Below are 24,542 nucleotides of genomic sequence, written 5' to 3'. Positions count from 1 at the left end.
GGGAGGTAATAACCGTGATGACCTCCGGGGAGTGGTGAAGTCTGAAGTCTGGGAACCCAGGGGTGCGCGCTTTCAGGCAGAGCGGCCAGGGAAGGCCCGTTGGAGGCGGTGACACTCGAGCTGAGGCCCGAATGCAGTGAGCGACCTGGGAACACCCGAGGGAGGGGCATCCCTGGCAGAGAGAACAGAGAATGTAAAAAGCCCTGGGGCGAGAACGAGTTTCAGGGAGGAATAAAGGCGGCTGGCCGTGGGGTGACGGCGGGAGAGAGTGGTAACCCTGACTAGGGGGGACGGATTCACACTCATCTATGGCCTTGGGATGCGTGACTACCAGGGAAAGGCCTCTGCGAAGGGGTCGGGGCCCCTGTTACAGACAAAGTGCAGCCTTGAGAGACCCCGGCGGAGGATGGCCTTGGTCTGACGGTGCGACGCGGTCACCCCGGCTGCTGCGGGGCAGAAGGAAGAAGGGGGGGGGAGGGTGCAGACCAGGCGCGAGACGGAGGGACTCGGACCAGGGCGGGGAGCAGAGGTGCGGAGGCGGGGTCGGGACCCAAGGCCCTGAGCCCGCCCTGCTCGGGAGGAAGGTGGGCAGACCAGGCTGCTCCCCGCCCCCACCCCCACCCCCACCCCCGAGCGGCCAGGTGGCTTCAGGCCGTGAACGCCACCAGGGTCTCGGGGTCCCCTTTCCGGACGGCGGGGCGCCCAGGGCGGGCAGCCTCGGCACAGGCCTGGGCTGCGCCCCAGCTCCGCAACCCTCGTCTAGAAAATGGAAACACCTGCGAAGCCGATTGCACGTGCGAGCGAGCGCCCCCGCGGCGAGGCGGGCGGCCGGCGTCTTCCGGTCCGCGCACCTGCACAGGCGCAGAGGGTCCGGCGGCGCGCGCCCGGCGGGCTCGGCCTCGGCGCGCGCATGCGCCGGGCCCCGTCTCGCGCGCGCCTGCGCCGCGCCCGGGCAGTTTGGCTGTGAGAGCCCGAGGGCGCGGGACGCCGGGTGCGGAGCTGCGCGGGGGCCTTCGCCATGCCCGGGATGGTGCTGTTCGGCCGGCGCTGGGCCATGGCCAGCGACGACCTGGTCTTCCCGGGGCTGTTCGAGCTGTTCCTGCGCGTGCTGTGGTGAGGGCGCCGGGCGCCGCTGCGGGGGCCCGGGCCCGGGAGGGAGCGGCGCGGGCGCGGGCCGGGCGCGGGGGTGGCCAGCCGTCCGAGGGCAGTGCCAGTGTCGCCAGGTCACGGCAGCGTCCAGAGCTGGCCTTGCGTTCCCGTGTCTAGTCCTCTCCACCGCCCGAGGAGGCAGGTGCCGTGACTCTCCCCATTTTACGGTCGGCAAACTGAGGCCCAGAGCGGGGGGCCCGCGGCCGGGGCGCGCGCGCTGCGGGGCCCGAGCTCCCTGCCTGCCCCCCGGAGCCGCCGGGACTCCGTGGCCTCCCGAAAGCCATGGCCCTGGGGCCTGCTTCCTCGAGCCGGAGGCAGCCACCCGCGTCCTTCCCGCACCCTCCCTGCACCCTTCAGCACCCCGCGCGGGAACGCCCAGCGTCGCGCCCCTGCCAGTGGAAAACGGGAAACGGCGCCGCCCGGGGCCGGGCCGGGCGCCGGGCGCCGGCGGCCGAGTTCCCCTGGGAGCGTGGAATCGGTAGAAAGTGGAATTGGGGGCCCCCGCGATGTGTTGTCAGAGGGTCTGAGCAAAGAATAATAACACCGTCGCTATAAAAAAGTAGATTTTCGAGGGGGAAAGAAATAAAATCGGGGAACGTTAGGAGCTGCCTACTCGGTAGTTGAATACTTTTCAAAGCTAAGTCTTTCCGAGGTCAGTTCCCGTGATTTCTAGACACAGCGGTGGTAACATCACAGAACTGACAAAAGCATGAAAGGTTGCCGAGGCCATTTCCACGTGGCCTGGGCTTGAATGCTTAATGCGTGTTCCTGCCAGGCAGGCTGTACCCTCTGGGGGACCACCTGCAGCCACAGGCCAGGTTCTTTGGCGTTGTGTGTTGCACTGAATTACAGAACATGAGTCCACACTACTTCTTCCAAACTTACCAGTGTTCACCCCATAATGTCTTTGTGTGACCTGCTGTATTGCACCCAGCAAATCACAGTGCATGTTTGCCCATGTGCCTTGTTAATCGCGGAAGCAGAAGCTCTCTTGTTAATAATTTAGCAAGCATATAGTTCGTCGGTTTACCAGTTGTGTATTTCTGAGCCGCGACGGGGCTGTAGCGGCTCAAGTTATATTTGCTTTCTTACGGCTGTACGTGCCTGTCGCGTATTACAGCGGGCACGGAGCAAGAACAGTTATGCAAGCATGGGAAGTTTAAAACTCATTTTAAAAATTACACTCTTCGTTGACTTTGTAGATCTTTTATTGATGGACATTGTATTTCAAAGCCAGCCTCACCTTGTTTTGAAAAATACTGACTCCTTTTAGTTCTTTCTGTCGTGTTTTGCAAAGCAGCTCCTTGGGTTCCATTCCTGACCCTCCGTTTCCCGACAGGTGGCTTGGCATTCTGACCTTGTACCTCAGTCACCGAGGGAAGCTGGACTGCGCTGGAGGGGTCCCGCTCGGCACTTACTTGATTGTGCTCATAGTTCTCCTGGCTGTTATTATCTGTACCGTGTCAGCCATCGTGTGTGTCAGCATGAAAGGTAAAAAAGAGCAGCCTTGCGCTGGCGGGGGTGGCTCGGTCCCGTACACAGAAAGAAAGGTGGCGGGTTCAATTCCCAGTCAGGGCACGCACCCGGGCTGTAGCGTGTGCAGTGCTTCATTCCTTTTTACGGCTGAGTGATATTACACTGAATGGCTATACCTGATTTTACATATCCATTCCTCAGTCAGTAGACATTTGGGTGGCCCCCACTTCTTGGCTATTAACAAATAATGCTGCTGTGGATGTTTGCAAACATGTTTTTGTGTAGACATATGTTATCATTTCTCTTGGATATGTGCCTAGGATTGCGGTTGAACTCTGTTTAATCTTCTCAGGAACTGCGGGTCTGTTTTCCAAGCAGCTGCCCCATTTTTCTTTCCCATCAGCACTTTATAAGGGTTCCAATTTCTCCACATCTTTAATAATGCTTGTTATTACATGACTTTTTTTTTTTAATCCTTACCTGAGGATATTTTTTCTATTGCTTTTCAGAGAGAGTAGAAAGGAGGGAGGGAGGGGGGAGAGAGAGAGAAACATTGATGTGAGAGAGATACACTGACTGGTTGCCTCCCGCACACAACCGGGGACAGGGAGTGAACCGGCAACCCAGGTACCTGCGTGCCCTTGGCCGGGAGTCAAACCTGGGATCCTTCGGTCTGTGGGCCGACACTCTAACCACTGAGTCACACCCACCAGGGCTTTTTTTAAAAAATATGTTTTTATTGATTTTTAGAGAGAGGAAGGGGGAGAGAGAGAAACATCGATTGGTTGCCTCCCGCACACATCCCTACTGGGGATCCACCCCTACTGGGGATTGAGCCTGAAACCTGGGCATGTGCCTTGACTGGGAATTGAACTGGTGACCTGTCAGTGCATGGGGCAACACTCCAACCAACTGAGCCACACCAGCCAGGGCTATATGACTTCTTGATCATAGCCATCCTAGTGGAATGTTTATCTCATCATGGTTTTGATTTGCATTTCGTTGGTGACAATGATACTGATCATCTTTTCCTATGCTTATTGGCCATTTGTGTATCATTTTTGGAGAAATGCCTATTTAGATGCTTTGCCCAGTTTTAAATTGGGTTATTCGTCCTTTCATTAATGAATTGCCAGAGTTACGTCTATTTTTAATGATAATTTTTTTCCTGCATGTCACCATGTTCTGCATTTAGCCACTTAGCTGAAGATGAGGGAAACCTTCCCAGGTTCACAGGATGAGCTGAGTGCTCTGGTGACTGACAAAGCAATGCACCAGTAAACAGATTCCTCTTCAGAGGCAGGGCTGCCACTGCGCAGCGTGGCTCCGGGTTTTATCACTGCTCCGATCAGGATGTAGGAGGCATGCTTATAGACTGCAGATGATGACGAAACTGGGAGGTGTAGCTGACAGAGTGGGTGACAGAGGTGAGACTTTGGCATTTTGGGATGATAGACTGAAGCTTACAAAATGGTAGTTCAAGGGGAGCAGTATAGAGAAAAGTGTTAGGGGCAGAGTATTTCATGGGAAAAAGACTAGGGTTTGGGTGACCAAGAAGCATGGCCTGTGCCCACTGACTAGAGTAAGCTGTAGAAAATAGAGCTCTGAGAACACAAGTCTGGGGTCTGCACCAAAGAAGGTCCTGGTTCTGTGGCTGTGTCAGCCCCCGTGTCTGTACTGCCGCTGGGGCTGGAGGTGAAGAGAGGGATAGAATGTGTGCATGTGGCCTGAGTGGCATCATGAAATTGTTAGTGGGTCAGAATTTCTGAAAGATGCAGTCCTGAGGTTGGTCCCATTCTGTTCGGGTCACATTCTAGTTCATACGCCATGTTTACAGCTGTCATTGTGGGTTCAGATGTGAAGCAATAAGTAGTTTTTTTCTTGTGAAGTGTTTTCCTTCAGATAGTCTTGGGTGTGTTAGTGCCCATCACACCGCTGGGATGGATGCCATATTCACCCAGGCACCAGGTGGCCTACCCAGCAGCCTCCTCCAAACAGAACCTAGTTTGATTCAGGACATCCACCCACCCCTCCGCATACCAAGCTGGCCCTGAGCCAGTGATTGGTTCGTGAATGTGCATGTGACCCGACTGGGGCCATTACATTCAGGGATGTACTGGGAAGTTGTGGAGAAGTCCTTCCTTGCTCCCCTGGGAACAGCATTCCCTCTGGATGATGCTGTGCTTGGATGAGCTGCTGAATTCCTGCTGCGCTCAGGCCAGGAGGAGCCGACACACAAAGGAGGCTGGAGCGGTGGGGAGCACAGAGAGCCATGGTGCCTGTCTTGCTCACATCAGGGCAGGGCTTCCTGGTTTGTAGCCAGTTTGAGTTGGATTTTCTGTTACTTGTGGTGAGAGAGATCACAGCTGAGTTGAAAACAGCATTTTAAAGAAAGAAGTTTAAAAAAAGACAAATGGGGAAAAATATTGTAATGCATGAGCTTAGAGCCAATCTCCTTCATTGTAAGGGCTTTTATGATAAATAAGAAAGAAGAGAAACACGGGCAAAGATCATGGACAGTTAAACATAAATAACATTCACATTGTTCAGCCTCAGTCACAGGAAGAAAAACCCACCTAGATAGTACATGGAGTCTGTGAGACTGTGCAGACAAGCAGCTCATTTTGCTGGTGGGAATGTCATTTGGCTGAGCCTCTCAGAAACCCAGTCTGGCTGTGTGTGTGTGTGTGTGTGTGTGTGTGTGTGTGTGTGTGTGTGAATGCATCTTTTCCTATATATTTGAATGTGTGCAGAATACTTGTAGGGACGTCACTGCAGTGTTGTTTATAGGTTCGAAAGGTTGGAACAGACTCAGTGCCTGTCAGTGGGCCATTGGTTAGGTAAAGTGTAATTCCTTTATATGATGGTTTACTGGGCACCTGTTACAAAGAATGAGACCTGCTTGGACAGATAAGGAAAGATTTCCACTCTACCAAGGTGCAGAACATTGCAACTTTTTTCTATACGTAGAGGAATTCCATCGCCCCTTCTGTTAATGTCATCTCAGTAGTTTATCTCTTTTGAGCAGAAAGACCATGTTTATTTAGCTTTTGATTGATCTCTAGAAGAAACACCGCACATTGTAGAGCATGTATGGAACAAATGGAATGCAGTCATTTTTATCCAAAAGACCAAAGGATGTGTATTTTCCTGTTTGTCCTCTGTCTCTTGGTCATCTACGTAGCTTAGTTGGGAGGAATCTTGGTATCATTGTGGCAGCTTCTAGTTTTGATTTGAGAACCTCCCTGATGAAATCCTACTGTTCCTACTATGTGGGAGGTTTATTTATTTATTTTTTCAAATTTATAAGAGAAAGTTTATTTAAAAAGTTACAGAGGTAGAAGTGAGCCATTTGGGCTGCGTGGGCTCAGGAGACAAGTTACAGAAGCAAAAGAAGGGTCCTTGGAGCTTAGGAGGGGGAAAGGCAGAGGTTAGGTGCCTGGGGATGAGGAAAGGGGGAGGGAAAAAGCTCTGGCCTTCCAGGAGGGAGCGTGCGCCCAAGTGGGAGGTTTAGTTAGGGAAGGTCCACCCTCTTGACTACCACGTTTTGGTGGAACACCCTGGCCATGCGAGGTCTGCCATGCACCGTGTCTGATTCTGATTCTTGGATCAAGCATCTCCTTGGCATTTGCATCTCCTAAGCTCCTTGCTCATCTCAAGCCAGAGAAGATTGCTACAGTGGCTGGAGGTGCTGAATCCAAGGATTCTGTGACATAGGCCTTCCTTTTGTAGCCCTTACGTAAGTGGCTATTCCTAGTGATGGACAGTAGTTACTTCACCAAGATTATCTTGGACGTAGGGTGTTGCTGTCGTGTTAACCACGAGGCACAGCCTCACGACACCCTCTGCAGCAGCCAGGCCACACCAGCAACGCTTTCTCTTGAGAAGAAAAAAAATATCTAAGTAAGATAAAAGTGCTTTTCTGGGCAGACCTCACTGTGTAAAGGGGACTTTCTCAGTATCTTTCTCCTTTTCTGGAACCGTGACCAGAACTCCATTTCCTGCTCCCTTCTTTATGTGTTAGTCTTATTCTTGCAGCATCAGTAGGCTGCCTTTCAGATCCCGGGGCTGGGTATTGGGGTGGTCCCTTATTTGGGACCCCAGCCCTTCAGGAAGCAGTGGGCGTGTGCAGATGCTAATTCCTGTTTTTCTCTCCAGCAGTTGGCTTTTGTTACACAATCACAGGCTCCAGATATAGACTGGTTTTTTTCATGCTGCATCACTGTCCCTTGGAGAGGGTGCCCATTCACTTCCCTTGTAAGGTTTTGTCTTTGTGCCCAAAATGAGGCCTGATAGTGTCCAGTATTTTAAAGTGTGACTCTACGTAATTCATTCTAATGGAAGATTATTTTTGGAATTTGAAATCGATTTCCTTACCACATCATTTTTTAGAGCTTAGATTTGTTGTATTTGTTTTGATCATACGGTATTTTTGTGTTACATAAATGAGTGTTTTTATCACAACATTTTCCCAAAGGAGGAGGGTTGATGTTTTGCATCAAGAGTTAAAGCACACAGGCCCCTATTGATACTGGGATTTGTTTTACAAACACGGTAAGAATATTGTGTCTAAAATGTTCAGCTTCTTTAAGTGGGTCTTGAGCATCAGAATTGCTCACTTCCCAGAAGTGAGGGCCACGGGGGTACTGGGGAGGCTGGGAGCCGGGGTCATGGATATGGGTTATATTTCAGAAAGTGGCTTCTAAGCTCTCGGTGCCTCAGGTTCCTCATTTGTAAAGTGGGATGGTGACTCTCACAGTCCTTTTGAGGATGGTGCCTGGAATGACAGAGGGCTCAGGTAGGTGGTGGAGCTCATTTTCTTCGCTGTTAGAACTTGGGTAACTGCTTATCTCTGTTTGCCTCAAAAGTATCCCAATTTAGATAATCGTATGGTCACCCTAGTTAGAACCCAAGTGTTTTTAAACCATGGAAAGTCTAAGAATTTGAAGCTGAGGCTTCCTGTCACAGTCCCCATCGCTTACTTTGTCTCCTCTCAATTTTAGGCATTGATGACCAATCACAAGTAGAAATGGTCATATGGGGGGTGAGCACCAGAGATTATTTTCTCCATTGCTTTTCAGAGAGAGTAGAAGAGAGGGAGAGAAAGAGGAACATTGATGTGAGAGACACATTGATTGGTTGCCTCCCTCAGATACCTCGACCAGGGCTGGGGATTGAGCCTGCAACCAAGGTGTGTGCCCATGGCCAAAATCAAACTCGTGACCCTTAATTCCCGGGCCAATGCTCTAACCACTGAGCAACACCAGGTAGGGTGCTGTGCTTTTGTAGAAAAGGAACCTGCATCTCCAAGGGAGCAGGCGACCAGCTCGGGTGTTCCTGTGTTTCAGGAACCATTTGCAACCCTGGGCCACGGAAGTCTATGTCCAAGCTGCTCTACGTCCGCCTCGCGCTCTTTCTGCCCGAGATGGTCTGGGCGTCTCTGGGGGCTGCCTGGATAGCAGACAGTTTTCAGTGCAACAGGGTCGTTGTGATTGGCATCATCGCAACCGTCGTGGTCAGGTGAGCTTTCCCGCTGTCTCTTCAGCTTCTTGTCACAGATGCACCTGAGATGTAGGTAAACAGACCCTCCTGAGAAACTAGACAGCCGGGCATCACGCAGGCTTCCTAAGTTAGAAACAGCCTTTATGAGGACATGGTACAAACGTAGAGGCACCTGTTCACACGTGAGACAGCTCACCTTCCATTATGCAGTTATCGGTGGAGTTTTCTTTCTTACCGGCTCTCATTGTTCTCAAAGGAAGAGACCCCCAAGGCCAAAATGGGCAGCCACCAGAGGCAGGATGGGAGTGCACTAGACAGAGTGCAATACACTAGGACAGGATTTTTGCATTTCACTCGCTAAACATTTTTGAAATGATCTAGTTACATCCCTTGTGCTATAAACAAGGACATGGACAGTTGTGCTGATGGTGCCTCTCCTGGGTCTCACCACCACGGGCAGCAGAGCCCCTTCTCTGAGGTCTGTCTTCCTGCAGCACATGTGGTCATGAGCCCAGAGCTCTGCGCACCGTGGACAGCCGAGAACCGTTTAAACATCTGTACGCAGGACCTATCAGGGTGCCCACGCTGTGGCTGCACTCTTTTGGTTTTACCAAGAAGAACCCTGAGGCCCTGAGGAGCGAGGGCCTGGGTCATGGTCAGGGGGCCACAGCTCTGCCCACAGAAGCTCATTTTTCCTTTTGTTTGTTTTTTAACCTGCTCTGAGGGTATTTTTTCCATTGCTTTTTCAGAAAGAGTGGGAGAGAGAGACATTGATGTGAGAGGCCACATCGATTGGTTGCCTCCCTCACGCACCCCAGCTGGGGCTGGGGATTGAGCCTGCAACCCAGGTCCGTGCCCTTGGCCAGAATCGAATCCAGGACCCTTCAGTCTGCAGGCCGATGCTGTAACCACAGAGCCAAACCGGCAAGGGCTCTTTTGTGATCTTTACTCTAAGAGCTCTGATTTTTGTGAGGCCTCACAATGAACTTTCTAGAACAAGTTGCCCAGGTTCTGGGAGAGCTGCATCTTCCTGGGTAACTGGAGCGACAGGAGGGAGCCGTAGGCTCTGCTCTCTGCTGTAGGACCCGGTCACTGCCTGCTCTCTCTGTTTTGCAGTTGGATTATCATCGTCTCCACTGTGATCACCATCATCATCGTCTTTGACCCGCTCGGGGGGAAGGTGGCCTGGTACTCCTCGGCTGGCCCCAGCCTCCTGGACAGTCCCGAGTCGAGCCAGATTCTCAGTGGCCTCAAGACAGCAGCCAGGAGCGTGTGGGAGACCAGAATCAAGCTCCTGTGCTGCTGCGTCGGGAAGGATGACCACACTCAGATGGCTTTTATGAGCACAGCAGAGCTTTTCTCGACCTACTTTTCAGTAAGCCGAAGGGCCTGGGTTTGCCCCTTTCTCCTCTTGGAGCGAATGCTTCTTACGTTAAGACAAGGACTCTGCACTTTTAGCTAGTCCCCTGGCTGCCAAAAAATAGCTCTTGAGGGTAGGTAATCTTGGGGGTGGGGGTGGAGGCGACACTGCTTCCTGAAAGGAGCACTGAGCACTCTAGGGGTCGTTAACCAGGGGCCCTGTGTTTGCAGACCCTGCCCCTCTGGTCAGTGCCTCTTGGTGTTGACACCTGTTCATTACAGTGTCGAGAGTTCAAATTAGTTTGTAACGAACTGAATATGCTTTTAAGGAACCTGTACATTTTGGGAATAATTTACCAATTACCTTTTCACGCCCGCCCACCGGCTGGCACTGAGCAGACACCAGGCACAGGCGTTAGAAACGACCGATCCTGCTCCTCCTGGAGAGTTGAGTCCACAGTCACCATGCAGGAGGGCGTCACCGCCCTAGGGGGTTTTTCTTCAGTGACCTGGAAATACTCGTTTTTCTTTCACACTTAATGTGTCTTTTCATGTAATGGTCTCTAATAAACTGCTCTTCTGTTCACTGTTGAGAGCAAGTCAGGGAGAGGCCTTCTCTTGACATCCCACGTGCTTGTGATCCTTTCCTCAGCTCCCTGTGGTCCGACTGCCTGTCCAGGGCTGGCCCCGTGCCCAGCAACAGCCTCTGTGGGGATTAGAGAAGTGTGTCCCCTAAGTCATTGTAGAGGAGTGCTTCAACCCGTCCTGAGACAGTGGAGGAAGGAAGGAGAGAATCTGCCTCTTAGAAGATGTCGTACCTGTGTCACAGGCAGAGCTCAGTGCTCAGCACCTGGTCCTTCCTTACAGACCAGAAGTGCCTGCGGGTGGCGGGGACCCTGCCTGCTCACTGGCCCTCCTGGAAGGGAGGGGAAAGTCAGGCTCAGGAGACCACTCAGCTGCTTTCCCAGTTCATGGTCCTTTTTGAGGCTGGCTGTCCCCAGTGAGTGAAGTCCAGTCTCACGGATCCTGTCACAGACTTTCCAGGACCTTTGTGGCATCCTGAGCACTGAGAGTATAAACCTGGGCTAAGAGCACTGTCGCTGCTGAAGCGGCAGGTTTACCCCTTACTCCCCCTTCATCAAGGATGGGACATAGGCATGAAGAGCTGAGTTACTTGAGGGAAATTTAAAAATGGAGAGCCACACGGTCTGTGTTCCTGGTGGGTTTGTCTCAGGGCAGGATAATAGAACACACTGAGCTCGGAGACAGGAGGAGTCCCAAAAGGAAAATGCTTCCTAACACACCTTTTTACATGTAACTGTATGTGTGTGTGCACATGCACGCATGTGTGCGTGCACGTGAACTGTATGAAACTGTGAAGAGCTCATGGGCAGTTCCTGCTGAGCTTGACGACAAGCCACGTGGCCTCCCTCCAGGACACAGACCTGGTGCCCAGCGACCTCGCGGCCGGCCTCACCCTGCTCCACCAACAGCAGGGCAGCATCAGGAGCAGCCAGGAGCAGGAGGGGGTCAGCCATCCCCCCGGCTCCTCCCAGGTGAGCCCAGGCTTCTGTCGGGTCCCACAGTTCTGACGTTGACACCCATTTGTAAATCTTCTCAAAAGAAAAACAACAAAACACCTAAGCAACAAAACAACAAACAGCTGGCTCGGAATTAGACCTGTGGCTCGTGTGGGCTGCGGTTTGTCACCTGTCGGGTGCAGCGGCTCATCGCCACCTGGAGTGAGGTCGAGGCAGCCCATTCCTGGCCCGTCGCCATCCCCTGTAGCTTCAAGCATTCTCTTAGGAAACGAGCTGTGAGTCTGGTTTCAAAAACCCCTCCTGGGGTGGGGCCTGCTTCTCCCCAGGTAACGCGCTTGCTCTCTGGGCCTGGGAGCAGGAACAGCTTAGCTTTGAGTAATGAGAGTTTTCCTGCCACAGGCCTTTATGCTTTTGAAGAACATCCCACATAGGTGCCTGTGCTCCCCTGCGCCTCATCCAGGCTCCTAGTTCCCAGCTGGTTGGTCACAGTGGCGTGAAAACCTGCTGGTCTTGCCTGCATTGGGCAGGAAGTCGGTGGCCCACTGCGCCAGGAGCCAGGGAAGTCCTTAGGGATGTTTGCTGTCACCCCGCTGCACTCGCTGCGTTCCTGTAAAACGAGGGGTCCACCTCCCACTGTGTCTAAGGACCAGCTTTCCCTGTGGGAGTCCTGAGGGGTCCATTCAGTGAGCAGAGGAGGGGAGAAGAGGAACTCTAGTTCAGGTTTAGGGTCTCGTGTGTGGGTCCTCTCCGGCCTGGGTTCCCCTGAACAAGCAGCTGTTTTCCTTCCACAGGAAGATGATTTGGATGCAGAATTGGAGAACTGCCGACATTACATGCAGTTTGCAGCAGCTGCCTACGGGTGGCCGCTCTACATTTACAGAAACCCGTTCACGGGGCTGTGCAGGATCGGGGGAGACTGGTAGGTGGGCAGGGGCTTGGCCTCTACTTCCTTCTAGACGGCTCTTGCAGCGGTGCCCATACGTTCTCTTCTAAAAATAATCCTGTTTCCCCTTTTAAAAAACTCCGTTTTGAAATATTTTAAAAGCTGCAAGAGCTGCACCAGGATTCTGGCACCTCCCTCAGCATTGTCACCGTTGACTCGTTCCAGTCATACGTGCTGTGTGCTCTCTGTGCAGTTTCCGCTGAACGTTGGAGAGAGTTGCAGACGTCTGTCCCTTTATCTCCAATTGCTTCAGGCTGGGTTTCTTCAGAACAAGGATATTCTCTTATGTGACTGCAGGACAGTGATAAAACTCAGCATTTATCATCATCGTTAGCTCATTTACAACTCACATTCAACTTTTTCCAGTTGACTCAATGACATTCCTGTCGTCGTTTCCCCCAGACGCAGGATTGTGTTGCATTTGGTTACGTCTCCTCAGTCTCTTTGGACTTGAAGCAGTTTCTCAGTCATTTATCTTTCATGATACTGACATTTTGAAAAGGGTCACCAGTGTTTTGTAGACTGGCCCTCAGTTTGCATTTGTCGGATGGTGGTTTGTGATTAGAGTCAGGCTGTGCATTTTTGGCAGGAACACTGTGAGGAACATTGTGTCCTTCTGGGTGCATCACAGTGGGAGACGCCTGGTGCCAGTTTGTCCTGTTACTGGTGATTTTAGTTTCTTCATCCTTGCTGATTTTTTTTTTTTAATGTTTTTATTGATTTCAGAGAGAGGAGGCAAAGGAGGGGAGAGAGATAGATAGAAACATCAATGATGAGAGTGAGAAACATCATTGATCGGCTGCCTCCTGCACGCCCCCTACTGGGCATCAAGCCTGCAACCCAGGCATGTGCCCTGACCCTGGATCGAACAGTGACCTCCTGGTTCATGGGTTGACACTCAACCACTAAGCCACACCAGTCAGTTGGGCCATCCTTGCTGATTTGATTCATTTTTTAAAAATGTAAAGCGCTGCCCGGCCGGGCGTGGCTCAGTGGTTAAGCGTCGACCTAGGATCCAGGCGATCAGGGTTCGATTCCCAGTCAGGGCACATGCCTGGGTTGTGGGCTGCAGCCGATCAATGACTCTCTAATCATTGATGTTTCTCTCTCTCTCTACCTCTCCTTTCCTCTCTCTGAAATCAATAAAGATATATTTAAAAAATAATAATAAAATTTTAAAAATTAAAAAAATGTAAAGTGCTCACGTGAACCCAGAAGTCAAAGCTCTAGTAAGAAGCATGCACAGAGATAATAATACCCTTTAAAGGCCATTGTACATTCGCCAGACTGAGTCCTAAAAATTGTACGCTCTGGTCCTCATGTTTGCTGGGAAGCAAGACGGGTTTGACATCCCTTGGTGAGCGGCTCAGGTGGCCGTGTTTTTAGTTGCAGAAGCAGGACAACAGAATATGACTTGGTTGGAGGCGAGCAGCTCCACTGCCATTTTGGTTCCATCCTGCGGATAACGGGGCTGCAGTACCGGGATTTCATTCACATAAGCTTCCATGACAAGGTGAGTGTCACAGTGCTTCCAGACTTCAGGGTCCTGGAGCCCTTTGAATTCTGATGGGTTATGAATCATTCCCCCCGGAAAATGCACACAGACACATACTACCCACTCTCCCCCAGGTTTTGTGTATCGTTTCAGGGGCTTTTCAAACCCCCAGAGCCCACACAGGTTTAACGTGAGATGGGGCAGAAAGCCTCCCCAGAGCTGCCACGCTGCCTTCACACGGTCCATCCTTCAGAACAGTGGGTGGTGGTGGGGCTGGTCCCACAGCAGTATCTGGAGGTAGTTCATCCTGGTTTCTGGATCTGAGCCCATCCATAGTGGCCTGGTGCAGTCTGGAGGGGACTGGGGGCACTGAAGATGTTGGTGACCCTACAGGAGCCCCCTGTCCAGCTTCTGCGACCTGTCCTTGGTGGGCTCGCAGCTCTCCAAGTGACTGTCATGTGGTCTAGTGCAGTGGTCCTCAAATGTGCTGCCTCATAGATCTCCTGGGAGCTTCCACATCCCCAAAGTCCAGGCCACACCAGGTCAGTGAACTGAGTCCCTGGCAGTGGGGTCCTGGCTCATGTTCCTCTCCTGTGGAAATTGGGGAAGAACAGGCAGCAATTTTTTCCTTCCTGCTTGCTCCAGATGTGTAACTGTTCACCACAGACCAGTGGCCGCCCTCCCAGTATTGCTGTCACTGGTTGATGGCCATCCACGAGCCGGGCCCTCTGGGTCTGCACTCCAGCCTGTGGGGCTTGGGCCACTATATCCTCTGGGAGGTGAGGGAGCAGACCCAGAGGACTGGGCGCTCTCAGTGTTCTCGCAAGACTGGCTCCAAAGATAGGAGCCTGGGGCTCCAGCTTTACCTGTGCTTGGTGCTGGGTGGAAGTGATGCCCACCTGGCCCAGACCTCTTACTGCTCACATTTCACGGAGAAGGGCTCTGTCCTGCCCCTGAGGTGCACACCCACACCACACCACCACCACCACCACCACCACCACCCCCCTACCCCCCCCACACGCGCACACTCCACCCCGAGGGTAACCTGAAGTCATTGGTGAACAGTGGCTGTTGGTCCTGACCCAGAGGGACAACTTCTAGTCAGTCACCGCAGAGCTGGGCTTAACCCGGACCCTGCTGATGCCGGGCTAAGGTGAAGGAGGCCCAGGTAGACTGTGGCCCCCACACCGTGCAGCACGTGGTGGGGCAAAGGTGGGAAAGGAAAACAGACTTTTCCATGTGAGTGAAGGCCTGTCACATACAGAGAGTGGGAGCAGTCAGGCCCCACACAGTGGGACAGGCTCTCCTGGTCCCGGGAAGAGCTGGCCCTCCTGGCGGGTGTGTGCGCTGATTCAGCCTCCTGCCTGCTCCTCTCCTGCAGGTCTTCGAGCTCCCCTTTCTGGTGGCCCTGGATCACAGGAAAGAGTGCATTGTGGTGGCTGTGCGAGGAACCATGTCTCTGCAGGTGAGGAGCCAATAGGCCTGGGAACGAGGGGCCGCAGATGCCCGGGAGCCCTCAGTGGGAACTGAGGAAAGCCTCCTGAGTTCCTGCGTCAGACTCAGGAAAACACTGGGAGGGACATGCGGGAGCAGGTGCAGGCTCGTGAGAGACGGGTGACCTTATTTCCTTTTGAGAAATGTCAGAAAGACGCCAGTGGGTGGGTCCCTGCTTAAAGAACTGCTACAGGGGTACCTGCTCGACTCCCTGGATGTGTCTGTTCTGGACCCCAACCTGGGTAATCCTCCCCTGGAATATTTTACTCCCAGCGCCAGAAAGGGACAGTGAGTTAAGCAGTACTGTCGGCACCCCCTTCGGGGTCCTGAGTTCCTCTTACGGATCTCAGCCCAGGGCCTGCCGGCGCCCAGGGGCCCGCTCTCCAGGTGCTGCGAGACCCGCCACCCCTCCCTCCCTAGCCGTGATCCGCCCATGCCCAACCCCTCTGCCCTGCGGAGATGCTGGGTGACTTTCTTCTGTTTCTCATGTCCTTTGGCCTCTTGGCCACTCCTGTCTCATTGCCTGGTTCTTGCTACTCTACTGACCCAGAAAATGTAGTGAGACTGAGCCTCCACCTCCCTCCGCCCTCTGTTGGGCTCTGTGGGGCACAGCGTGCAGCCCGGCTGGTGGCCAGGACAGTGCTTGCCTCTCCTGGAGCCATCTGGGTCCACCCAGGGACCAGAGAAGCCAGAGCCCTTCCCTCCCCACCCGTTCCTCCATCTGGCCCATTTCTACTAACAACGTGGTGTCCTCCCTTCACCCACGGAAGACACGGTGACGGGGTCTCCAGTTTCTCTCCTCACTCCCTGCCCAGGCTGTCGTACGTGGAGTGCTGCCCGGCCTGCCTTTCTGGCCACCTCCTGTCCACTCCCAACACCACCACCACCCTCACTCTGGTCCCAGGTCTATCTTGCCTGTGCTTGGTCCTGTCTCTAGTCTCCTACTGTCCCAGTCTGTCCTGAACACTGTCCACAGTCACTCTCCAGAACCTGGGTCAGGTCTTAACCACTGCCCAGAAAACCCAGACTCCCACTGCTTTCCACACGGTTTGTGCTGCTCAGCACAGCCCTGTTGGTGCTTTATGACCTGACCCCGCCTGCCTTTCCAGCCCCTGGGCGCTGGGAGCTCAGGCCAGCAGGTGCCAGCCAGGCAGCCTGTCATCTGTGCAGCTTTGTGACCAGTGTAGATATGGGTCCTCTCCCCCAGCGGTCAGGCTCACTGAGTCCTGGGGACACACCCGCCTCCCACAGGCCACCTCTCTGCCCTATTCCCGTGACATGTCCATTGCTGGGTTCCCATGAGGCTGGCCTACCACCTGCTTCCCATGTAGATGCCTGTTTTGGGTCCTGCCCCTGCCCTTGGGTGAGGTTGCCTGCCTCTCTTCTGCTTCCTGAAAGAGCTTTTCCTTGAAGCTCTGGCTCAGGTGCCACCTCCTCCAGGAAGCCTCCCCTGCCCTGCAGTGTTTACTCTGCTCCCTTTTCAGTGAGCTGTTGGCTGAGCCCCAGCATAGGGCTCACAGATGCTGTGGTACTTAGATGTGTGCAATGAGGCAGAACAGAGGTGTGTCTTGGACAGGTCCCAGGTCCCCGCTCTGTTGTTCATGCCTGGCCCAGCTGGGCGTGCCACAGGTCTCTCAGGAGCTACCTGGCCACCTGGGTTTGTCTCCTGAGTTCTCAGCTTCACAGGTTTGGGTCTCAACAGTCTGACCCAGGAGACTGCCATCCCAGCTGTTCCTCAGAGCAACCTGCCACCCAGACCGACAGTGCACGACACCCAGCTGACACCTCTTCTCCCAACTTTCTTTTACAGGACATCCTTACAGACCTGTCAGCAGAGAGTGAGACCCTGGACCTAGAGTGTGAGGTGCAAGACTGTGTGGCACATAAGGTAGGAGCCCTGGGCTCCGGGATTTGGAATGTTCTGCTCAGGTGAAGGGTCAGAATTGCCTGATTATGAGTTTCCTGTTAATTCAGATCTACTAACAAATCGCTGCTCCAGGCCTGGTGCTGCGCACAGTGGGTGCTTTCGTGCTTACAGTGCAGGCTCTCGGGACAGCCTGTCAGCTGCTGGTGGGGCAGTATTTGTGAGAGGCAAGTTCAGAGTGACTGAGTCACCTACCACAAGGCTCATGGTTCCTGAAATACATGTCAAGAGTCGGCCTCTGAACCTGCAGAACGTTTTCCTCCCTTGTCATCAAAAGAATATATTCTCATAGTGGGAAACGCACCTCAGCGCCGCGCACTCCCCCGCCCCTGCAGACGCTGCGCAGCCCTGGTCTTGTTCGGTCCTGTGCTGGGGGCGGGGGACCTCCTCCCCAACAGTTTTAAATGTCCACAACAGTACTTTTCATTTTAACTGTTTAGAAGTGTAACTTCACTGCCGTTAGCCATTCAGAACGGTGTGTCCATCACCACTCTCTATGCCCCGAAGAGCTCGTCATCCCAGCACCACTGTGCCATTGAGTCCTAACTCCTGCCCCAACCCCTGGTCCCCACCATTCCAGTCTCTATGAACTTGGTTGCCTAGGGACCTCATACAAGGGGAGTCACAGTATTTACCCCTTCGTGACTGGTTGGTTTCACTGAACACGTTTCCAAGGTCCATCCGCGTTGTAGCCGTTGTCAGAACGTCCTTCCTTTTCAGGGCTGAGGAATATTCCGCTGCATATGCACTTACACCCTCTGGTTTATCCATTTATTCAGAGATGGACCGTAGTGAGTAATGCTGCTGGGCACGTGGGGGCACAGGCACCTGCTCAGGTCCCTGCTCTCATTCCTTCTGGGTGTGGCCCCAGGAGTGGGGCTGCTGGGTATTTCTGTTTAACTTTTTGAGGAACCTGCAGTTTCCCAACAGCACCGTTTTACATCCCACCAGCGACATGGGCAAGTTCCCGCTCCTCTGCAGCCAGACTTCCTTCTCTTCACCCTGTGGGGTGGGTAGCTGTGGATGCCTCTCACTGGTCTCCATGTGCGTTTCCCTGATGACGAGTGAGGCCACAGAGCAGAGGGTTTTAACATCTGAGGGGAGCCTGAAATCACGTCAGTCAGGTTATCGGGTGCAGGGCAGTGGGCCTGTGCTGTTTTACACACCTCATGTGTTTTCAACTAAAACACATTACTTCAGTAGTAATCATTTTTTAAATAAAATGCCTGTTACACAGACATGTCTCACAGCAAGAGTGCAGCTGCCCTGCCTGGACAACTTCCAGCAAGGAGACAGGGGGGCTTAGTCCTGGGAATGTGAATTATTTCCCTTTAACCCTTAGCTATTTTTTTGTGCCTAAATTCATGAAAGAGTCCAGATTAACTGTTAGTGGGTGTGTATGAAAAAAATTTTTAAAACTTATAGACACATCAACCAGCCAACCAGAGTCTGCTGGGCTTGGCTGCACCTCGGTTCCTATAGGACCTGCCCACAGGTCAATGTGTGACCACAGCTGGGGCACTTAGGGCCTGGCTATTTGCCACCTGCCCGAGGCATAAGGCCATGACCTGTCCTCTACTCTTAGCTTCAGCTGTACCAAGTGTTGGCTCTGCCACTGTCCATAGTAATTGGAGCTGAAAGCTCTGCGGCTGAAAACAGTCTTGGCATCTTGTGTGTGTGAGGCATGTGCCAGGGAGACACCAGCAGCAGTTGTGGTCCAAGTTGTTTGGCTCCGACTGCCCAGAATCAGACACTTGATAGGTGCCTCATAGTGTTGGAGGAAGTTGACTGCATGGAGTAAAGGGGAACTAGGTGGTTTGTCAGGAAGTGCTGAGACTGTGCCCAAGATGGTCCACCCTTCCAGCCTTCTCTTGGTTTCTAAGGCCGGGATCAGCATTCTACTCACAGAATTACTGGATCAGAAACTTGCAGTAGCTTCCAAGGTGGCCAGCCAGGCTCCCGTCTTGCACAGAATTGCTCCCCCTCCTCCGTCGGGGGCAGGCTGCACGAGGACAGCCAGGCCTGCCTTGTCCTATAGGAAGCGCTCCAAAATATATTTGATAGCATTGTCTCTGTCTTATTCGAACTGTTTAACTTTCAAGAAGCTATGAGATAGCCGTATTTATTAGGAAGTTCTACATTTTATTTTTTGAAATTAAATCAAAACCTGACCTCCCTAAAATCCACTTCTGATGGTCTGTTTTGCCTTTGCAGGAACAGTGGATGTTTAACCAATGTCAATGATTCAGAACTTTGTTTTAGCATCATTTTGAAAACTCAGCCATTCATGATCTAAATCTGCCCAACCACAGGGACTTGGCTGGACTAAACTGTGGTACAGCCATATAGCAAAACTCTACGTAGCTACAGAAAACGCTGTAGAAATGCCCACTGACAAGGAAAGATGGGTGCCAGGAATATAACAGCAGTGGGCATGGACATTGCCCAAGATGCTTCTGGCTTGCTAGGGGCATAGAGTCGCAAATAAGTGCATAGTGTAAACCTGTTCGTCGTTGTGATGGGACCTACCTTGTCTGACAATCACTAGTCACCTTCTTCGTTTTTAGGGGATTTCTCAAGCTGCCAGATACCTGTACCGACGACTCGTCAACGACGGGATTTTGAGCCAGGCCTTCAGCATTGCTCCTGTGAGATTGTACTTTTTTTCTTTCATTTTCTGTCATTAGCTGTTTGGTTTTCTAACCTTTCCTCGTTCTACTGTCCTCGAGGACTACCAGCTGGTGATCGTGGGGCACAGCCTGGGAGCAGGTGCGGCCGCCCTGCTGGCCATCCTGCTCAGGAAGGTGCACCCGCAGGTCAGATGCTACGCCTTCTCGCCGCCCCGGGGGCTGCTGAGGTACGGCCACAGACAGGTCACAGGGGGGAGGCTGGTCTGTTGCTGGTGGTTTAACTTTCCCTCCTCAGGTGTGTTTTCAGCACCACTTAGCTGAAGTCAGACTGAGCAGCTTTCCATAGGCCCGTCTGACCAGCGCTTGGATTTCCTGAATGATGGAATGATTCAGTGATCACCATAAGCCTAGTTAACATCTGTTATCACACATTGTTTCTTGTGATGAGAACTTTGATTACTCTTAGCAACTTTCAGATGTGCTACAGCGTTAGCTATAGTCTACTCATTTGTTTATAACTGGATGTTTCTACCCTTTGTCCCTCCATGCATTTTGCCCACCTCCCCCACACCCCGGGGCAGCCCCCCATCTGTTCTCTGTATCTGTGAACTTGTTTTTTTAGAGTCCACATATAAATGAGATCATGTGGTATTTGACTTTGTCTGTCTGGCTTATTTCACTTAACACAATACCCTCAAGGTCCATCCATGTTGTTTCAAATGGCAAGATTTCCTTCTTTTTTATGGCTGAATAATAATCCAGTGTGTGTGTGTAGACAACACACACAATCCAAACATTCACCAGTGGACACAGGCTGTTTCCGTGTCTTGGCTGCTGTAAATAATGCTGCACCGAACACGCAGGTGCACGTTGTCTTTTCAAGTTTGGGTAGAGAGAGAAAATTTAACGAATTTTTCCTGTTTGAAACTGCAGCAAATCCCTTCATGAATACTCTAAGGACTTCACTGTGTCACTCGTCCTGGGCAAGGATGTGATCCCCAGGTCAGTCTGCCGGGTGCTTCATCTGGGGTTGGGTAGCTGGAAAGACTGAGTACTGAGCCCAGTCTGGTTTTGATAAACAGGTTAAGTGTGGCCAACATGGAAGATTTGAAGAAGCGAATCTTGCGAGCGATTGCTCACTGTAATAAGCCCAAGGTAAGCTGTGCCGTGAGGGTGCACAGGAGTCTGTGCGGCCTGGGGAGGATGTTTCTACATTGAAAGCCTCTTAGCCCGGGGCAGCGATGCTGCTGCCAGACAGACTTTTCAGCCCTGTTCCAGTTGTGACTTGCTGTGCACCTCTTAGCCCTGTCATGTCACCAACAGTATCCTGATGCCGTTGGAACCAACACTTAGAAAATAAGTCGGCCACGTAGAGTTTATAATGTAATGGTATGTCTGTCCTGTGAAATATTACACAGCCATTAGAAATGGTGACATGAACTTATATTACCAATAGAGAAAGCAATCCATGACGTATTGAAAAGTTAAAAGAAAATTAGGCAGGCTTAAAAATTCTTACTGGTATGATCCGAAGCCGGGGGTGGTGTAAAAAAAGAGATGTATGAGCTTTGACCAAAAAATATATCAAAATGTCATTTTGTTCAGATCTCTTTTTAACCTGTTTTCTGACTTTATTTTTGTTGCTAATCAGAAAAATACTAAGAATTTTAAGTGAACTTTCTCCTTATCAGCTACTGCCACCCCCCATTTAAAATAGTATCTAACGTCTTTGAGAGTAAAACTGGTTTGCAAAGTTACCTGAAAAGAATTAAGGATAATTTTCTCTCAAAATCTGCATGATTTGGTTTTTAAATATTGCTTTTACTATGGTGGCTTCTTTGCCCAAGAGACACCTGAGTTTAGGCCCACTGATCGCCACTCCTGAGATCCATGGCGGGCACTTGTCCCAGCTCCCGGGCCCAGGCCTCTGGTAAGTGAAAGCCTCTGAGTAACAGGAATGCCGCCTTCTCGGTCCCACCTTTAGTACAAGATTCTGCTGCGCGGGTGCTGGTATGGGCTGTTTGGAGGGAACCCAGAGAACCTTCCGACAGAGCTGGATGGGGGCGACCACCAAGACCTGACACAGCCTCTTCTTGGGGAGCAGAGTCTGCTGACACACAAGTCCCCAGCATACAGCTCCTCCAGCGACTCCCCGCTGGGGTCCCCCACCAAGTACCCCCCCCTCTACCTTCCTGGCAGGATCATCCACCTGGAGGAAGAGGGCACTGCAGGCAGGTGAGATATGGGCAGCAGGGCCCTCACCTGGCTAAGTCCACGCACCACCCGTCAAAGAGACACATGTGTGGAGTTGAGGCTCAAGTGAAGCTTTGCTGTCTGTCCCTTTCAGGTGTTCCTGTTACACTTCTCAGTATTCCGCAAGGTGGGCACATGAATCAGAATTCAGCAAAATACTCATCAGCCCAAAGATGCTAACAGACCACATACCGGGCATCCTGATGAAAGCCCTGGACAGGGTGGTGTCAGACAGGGCCGTGTGCATTTCCTGCCCTGCCCCAGGAGCCTCTAATGCGGACATGGTGTAATCAAGAGCTACTGGAAACTTCCAGGACTGCAGACTCGAACCATTGATCTTCAAGTGACTTGCTCTTAAAGTGGATCCCACGATGACAGTGCACTGATAGGCGTTTGACAGGCACTGAGCTTGAGATGTCTAAATGACGGACTGATCTGAGAAATCATGCTAATCATAGTATTAACGCACCAGGAGTCAGCAGAGCACAGAGGTCACAGGATTCCTGAGACTGAACGTGCTCGAAGCTTCACAGGTGCCCCTTTCCCCATGGCCTGCAGATCCCCGGCACCTGAGAACTGCCAGGGACTCCAGCAGCCAGGTCTGGATCTGTACACTCCCACCCCCAGGCCACTTTTCACTGGCAGGGTCTTGTCTTATCCCTGTTCAAAGGAGTCTGAACTTGGCGTACAGGCGTGCAGTTTTTTAGCAAACTCATTTTCCCAGCTATACAAACTCAGCTCTCAGCTGCAAGGGTGCAGACTGGGGTTTGCTCCTGGTGGCACTAAAGATCAGCTCTGAGCCGCAATTGAGAACCGAGACAAAACCAGATCAGGAAAGTGAGTGGAGACAGCCCCTGCCCCTCCGCCGCAGCCATTCCTTGTTTACGTGTCCCATTTGTCTCATCAACCCAGTTGATGTGAACAGTCCTGGCTCTTGTGTTGGCAGTGGATTCAGAGGGCGTTAATAAAGCGCTTAATGGTCACACGTGTGTGGTGCTGTACCTTCCTACTGGACACTTGCACAGGCCTGTTTTCCCGGGAACATTATGGCATTTTCTGTCCACTAACAAAATGAAGTCTTTAGTCTTCTTGGCCCTGTGGCTGCAGGCTGAAGATTGCACGGACATCTGATTTCACCCACCCCACAGAGCCCATAAAATGACAGTAAAGGGATTTAAAAAGCCTAAGCCAGCCCTGGCTCGGTTGGTTGAGCGTTGTCCCACACACTGAGAGGTCACAGGTTCAATTCACAGAGCACATGCAGGAGGCAGCCAACCCATGTTGATGTTTCTCCCTCCTCCCTCTAAAATCAATCAAAACACTTTATTTTTTTGGTTAATCTTCACCTGAGAATATTTTTTTCCATTGATTTTTAGAGTGTGGGAGGGAGGGAAAGAGAAACATCAACATGAGACACATCCGATTGTGGCCTCCCACATGTGTCCTGACCAAGATTGAACCTGCAACCCAGATATATGCCCTTGAAGGGAAATCGCACCCATGGCCCTTTGGTGTGCAGGCCAACACTCTAACCACTGAGCCACACGAAACAGGACAATCAGAAGCTAGAGGTAAACAGAATCTGCTTTACCACCCAGACCCCCTGCACGTGACGCTGGAGGGAAGCAGACAGGGACGTGCCAAAGCGAGGGGTTACCTGAAGGCTGGAAGAAACCTGGCTTTGGGCGGGGCAGGGGGACTGGACACAAGCACAGTGGAAAGCGAGGGAATGACATTCCTCACCTCCTCCCACTTGGCCCCCAGAACCTTCCAGGAAGAATTCGCCAGGGAAACCTGACCCCTAGAGATCCGTGTCCTCCCCTCTGAGCCTCAGCTGTCCCAGCCAGACTACTTGGGCCACTGAAAACCTTCACAGGGCCAAGCCATTTAAAACCTGTGCTGGAAATGCCACGGTAACATCCAACTGCTACAAGCTTCGTTTCTACACACAAGTCCTGTACACTCAGATCTCAGACACACTGCAAACACTGCCCTGCTAAGACTCACCTTTGTGCTCAGCTGTCTCTGCTTGTGAGGTTCTCGACCTTTCGGCGCGAGCCCAGGACTGCCATGAACTTGAAGAACAAGCGGCCGGGAGAGGCAGGTGCGGGAGAAGCTTCACACTACCCCCGCTACAGGCTGGGCCAGTGGAAGTGCTGCAACCACAGAACTGACCCCCGAGGCTGGAAAAGTGTATACAGAAGATAAAGGAGAACACCTGAAAGTTCAAAGCAGGAACGATGACAACAGAAATGGACACCTGAGTAACGGAAGCCATGAGTTTCCAGATGGAACAAGCCCCCCCGCCCCCCCAGCACACGGGATAAAAATAAAACCAGGCCATGGAAGGTCAAGGGGAAGTCCCGCAGGCTGCAAATCAAAGTATCCCTGTGCAATGGAAATGGCCACGGAAGACAGTGAGAGAACGGCCTCCAAAAACCTGAAAGGAAGGAAGTTCCAACCCGGAATTTTAGACCCAGCCAAAAAGTATTAGGGTAGAATGAAGTTATTTTCAAAGCTGTAAGGGCTCAAAAACGTTTCCCACACTCCTCAGGAAGCGCTTGGAAAACCTGTTCATCGAAATGAAGTAAATTAAAAAACAAGAGTCGGGTGTAGGTGGTAAAAATCAAAACACGTGAGGGAAATGGTGCCCAGAGGATCCTGAGACTAGGAGAGTAAAAACTGATGAAACACACAGTACACGTGAACACATTGAGAGATTTAGACAACATGGAAGTCCAGGGTTAAGTCCACAGGAAAGTAAACCTTAAATAAA

At 52.0% G+C, this 24,542-nt stretch overlaps 1 protein-coding gene across 1 annotated transcript; it reads left to right on the top strand.

Annotated features, from left to right (window-relative positions):
- The first annotated feature begins 998 nt into the window (after positions 1–998).
- DAGLB (diacylglycerol lipase beta) lies at positions 999–23,023 on the top strand. Its single transcript, XM_087817004.1, has 15 exons — positions 999–1,113; positions 2,489–2,640; positions 7,974–8,145; positions 9,244–9,502; positions 10,923–11,042; positions 11,819–11,946; positions 13,357–13,483; positions 14,847–14,930; positions 16,770–16,847; positions 19,451–19,531; positions 19,613–19,740; positions 20,447–20,515; positions 20,596–20,668; positions 21,498–21,748; positions 21,861–23,023. The coding sequence occupies exons 1-15, from the start codon at positions 1,019–1,021 to the stop codon at positions 22,054–22,056; spliced, it is 2,013 nt and encodes a 670-aa protein (XP_087673130.1). The 5' UTR covers positions 999–1,018; the 3' UTR covers positions 22,057–23,023.
- Positions 23,024–24,542: the final 1,519 nt, after the last annotated feature.

Source organism: Miniopterus natalensis, chromosome 4, assembly GCF_054644295.1.
Source record: "Miniopterus natalensis isolate mMinNat1 chromosome 4, mMinNat1.hap1, whole genome shotgun sequence".
NCBI classification, from domain to species: Eukaryota; Metazoa; Chordata; class Mammalia; order Chiroptera; family Miniopteridae; genus Miniopterus; species Miniopterus natalensis.
Note: the sequence above shows the minus strand (reverse complement) of the source record. Positions and strands in the feature narration are given on the sequence as shown.

What these genes read in the sequence shown, in the direction of transcription:
- DAGLB (XM_087817004.1), top strand. Translation starts at nt 1,019, where the DNA reads ATGCCCGGGATGGTGCTGTTCGGCCGGCGCTGGGCCATGGCCAGCGAC. An exon ending in CTGTTCCTGCGCGTGCTGTG is followed by an intron (nt 1,114 to 2,488) that starts GTGAGGGCGCCG and finishes GTTTCCCGACAG; the next exon opens with GTGGCTTGGCATTCTGACCT. An exon ending in CTCACTGTAATAAGCCCAAG is followed by an intron (nt 20,669 to 21,497) that starts GTAAGCTGTGCC and finishes TCCCACCTTTAG; the next exon opens with TACAAGATTCTGCTGCGCGG.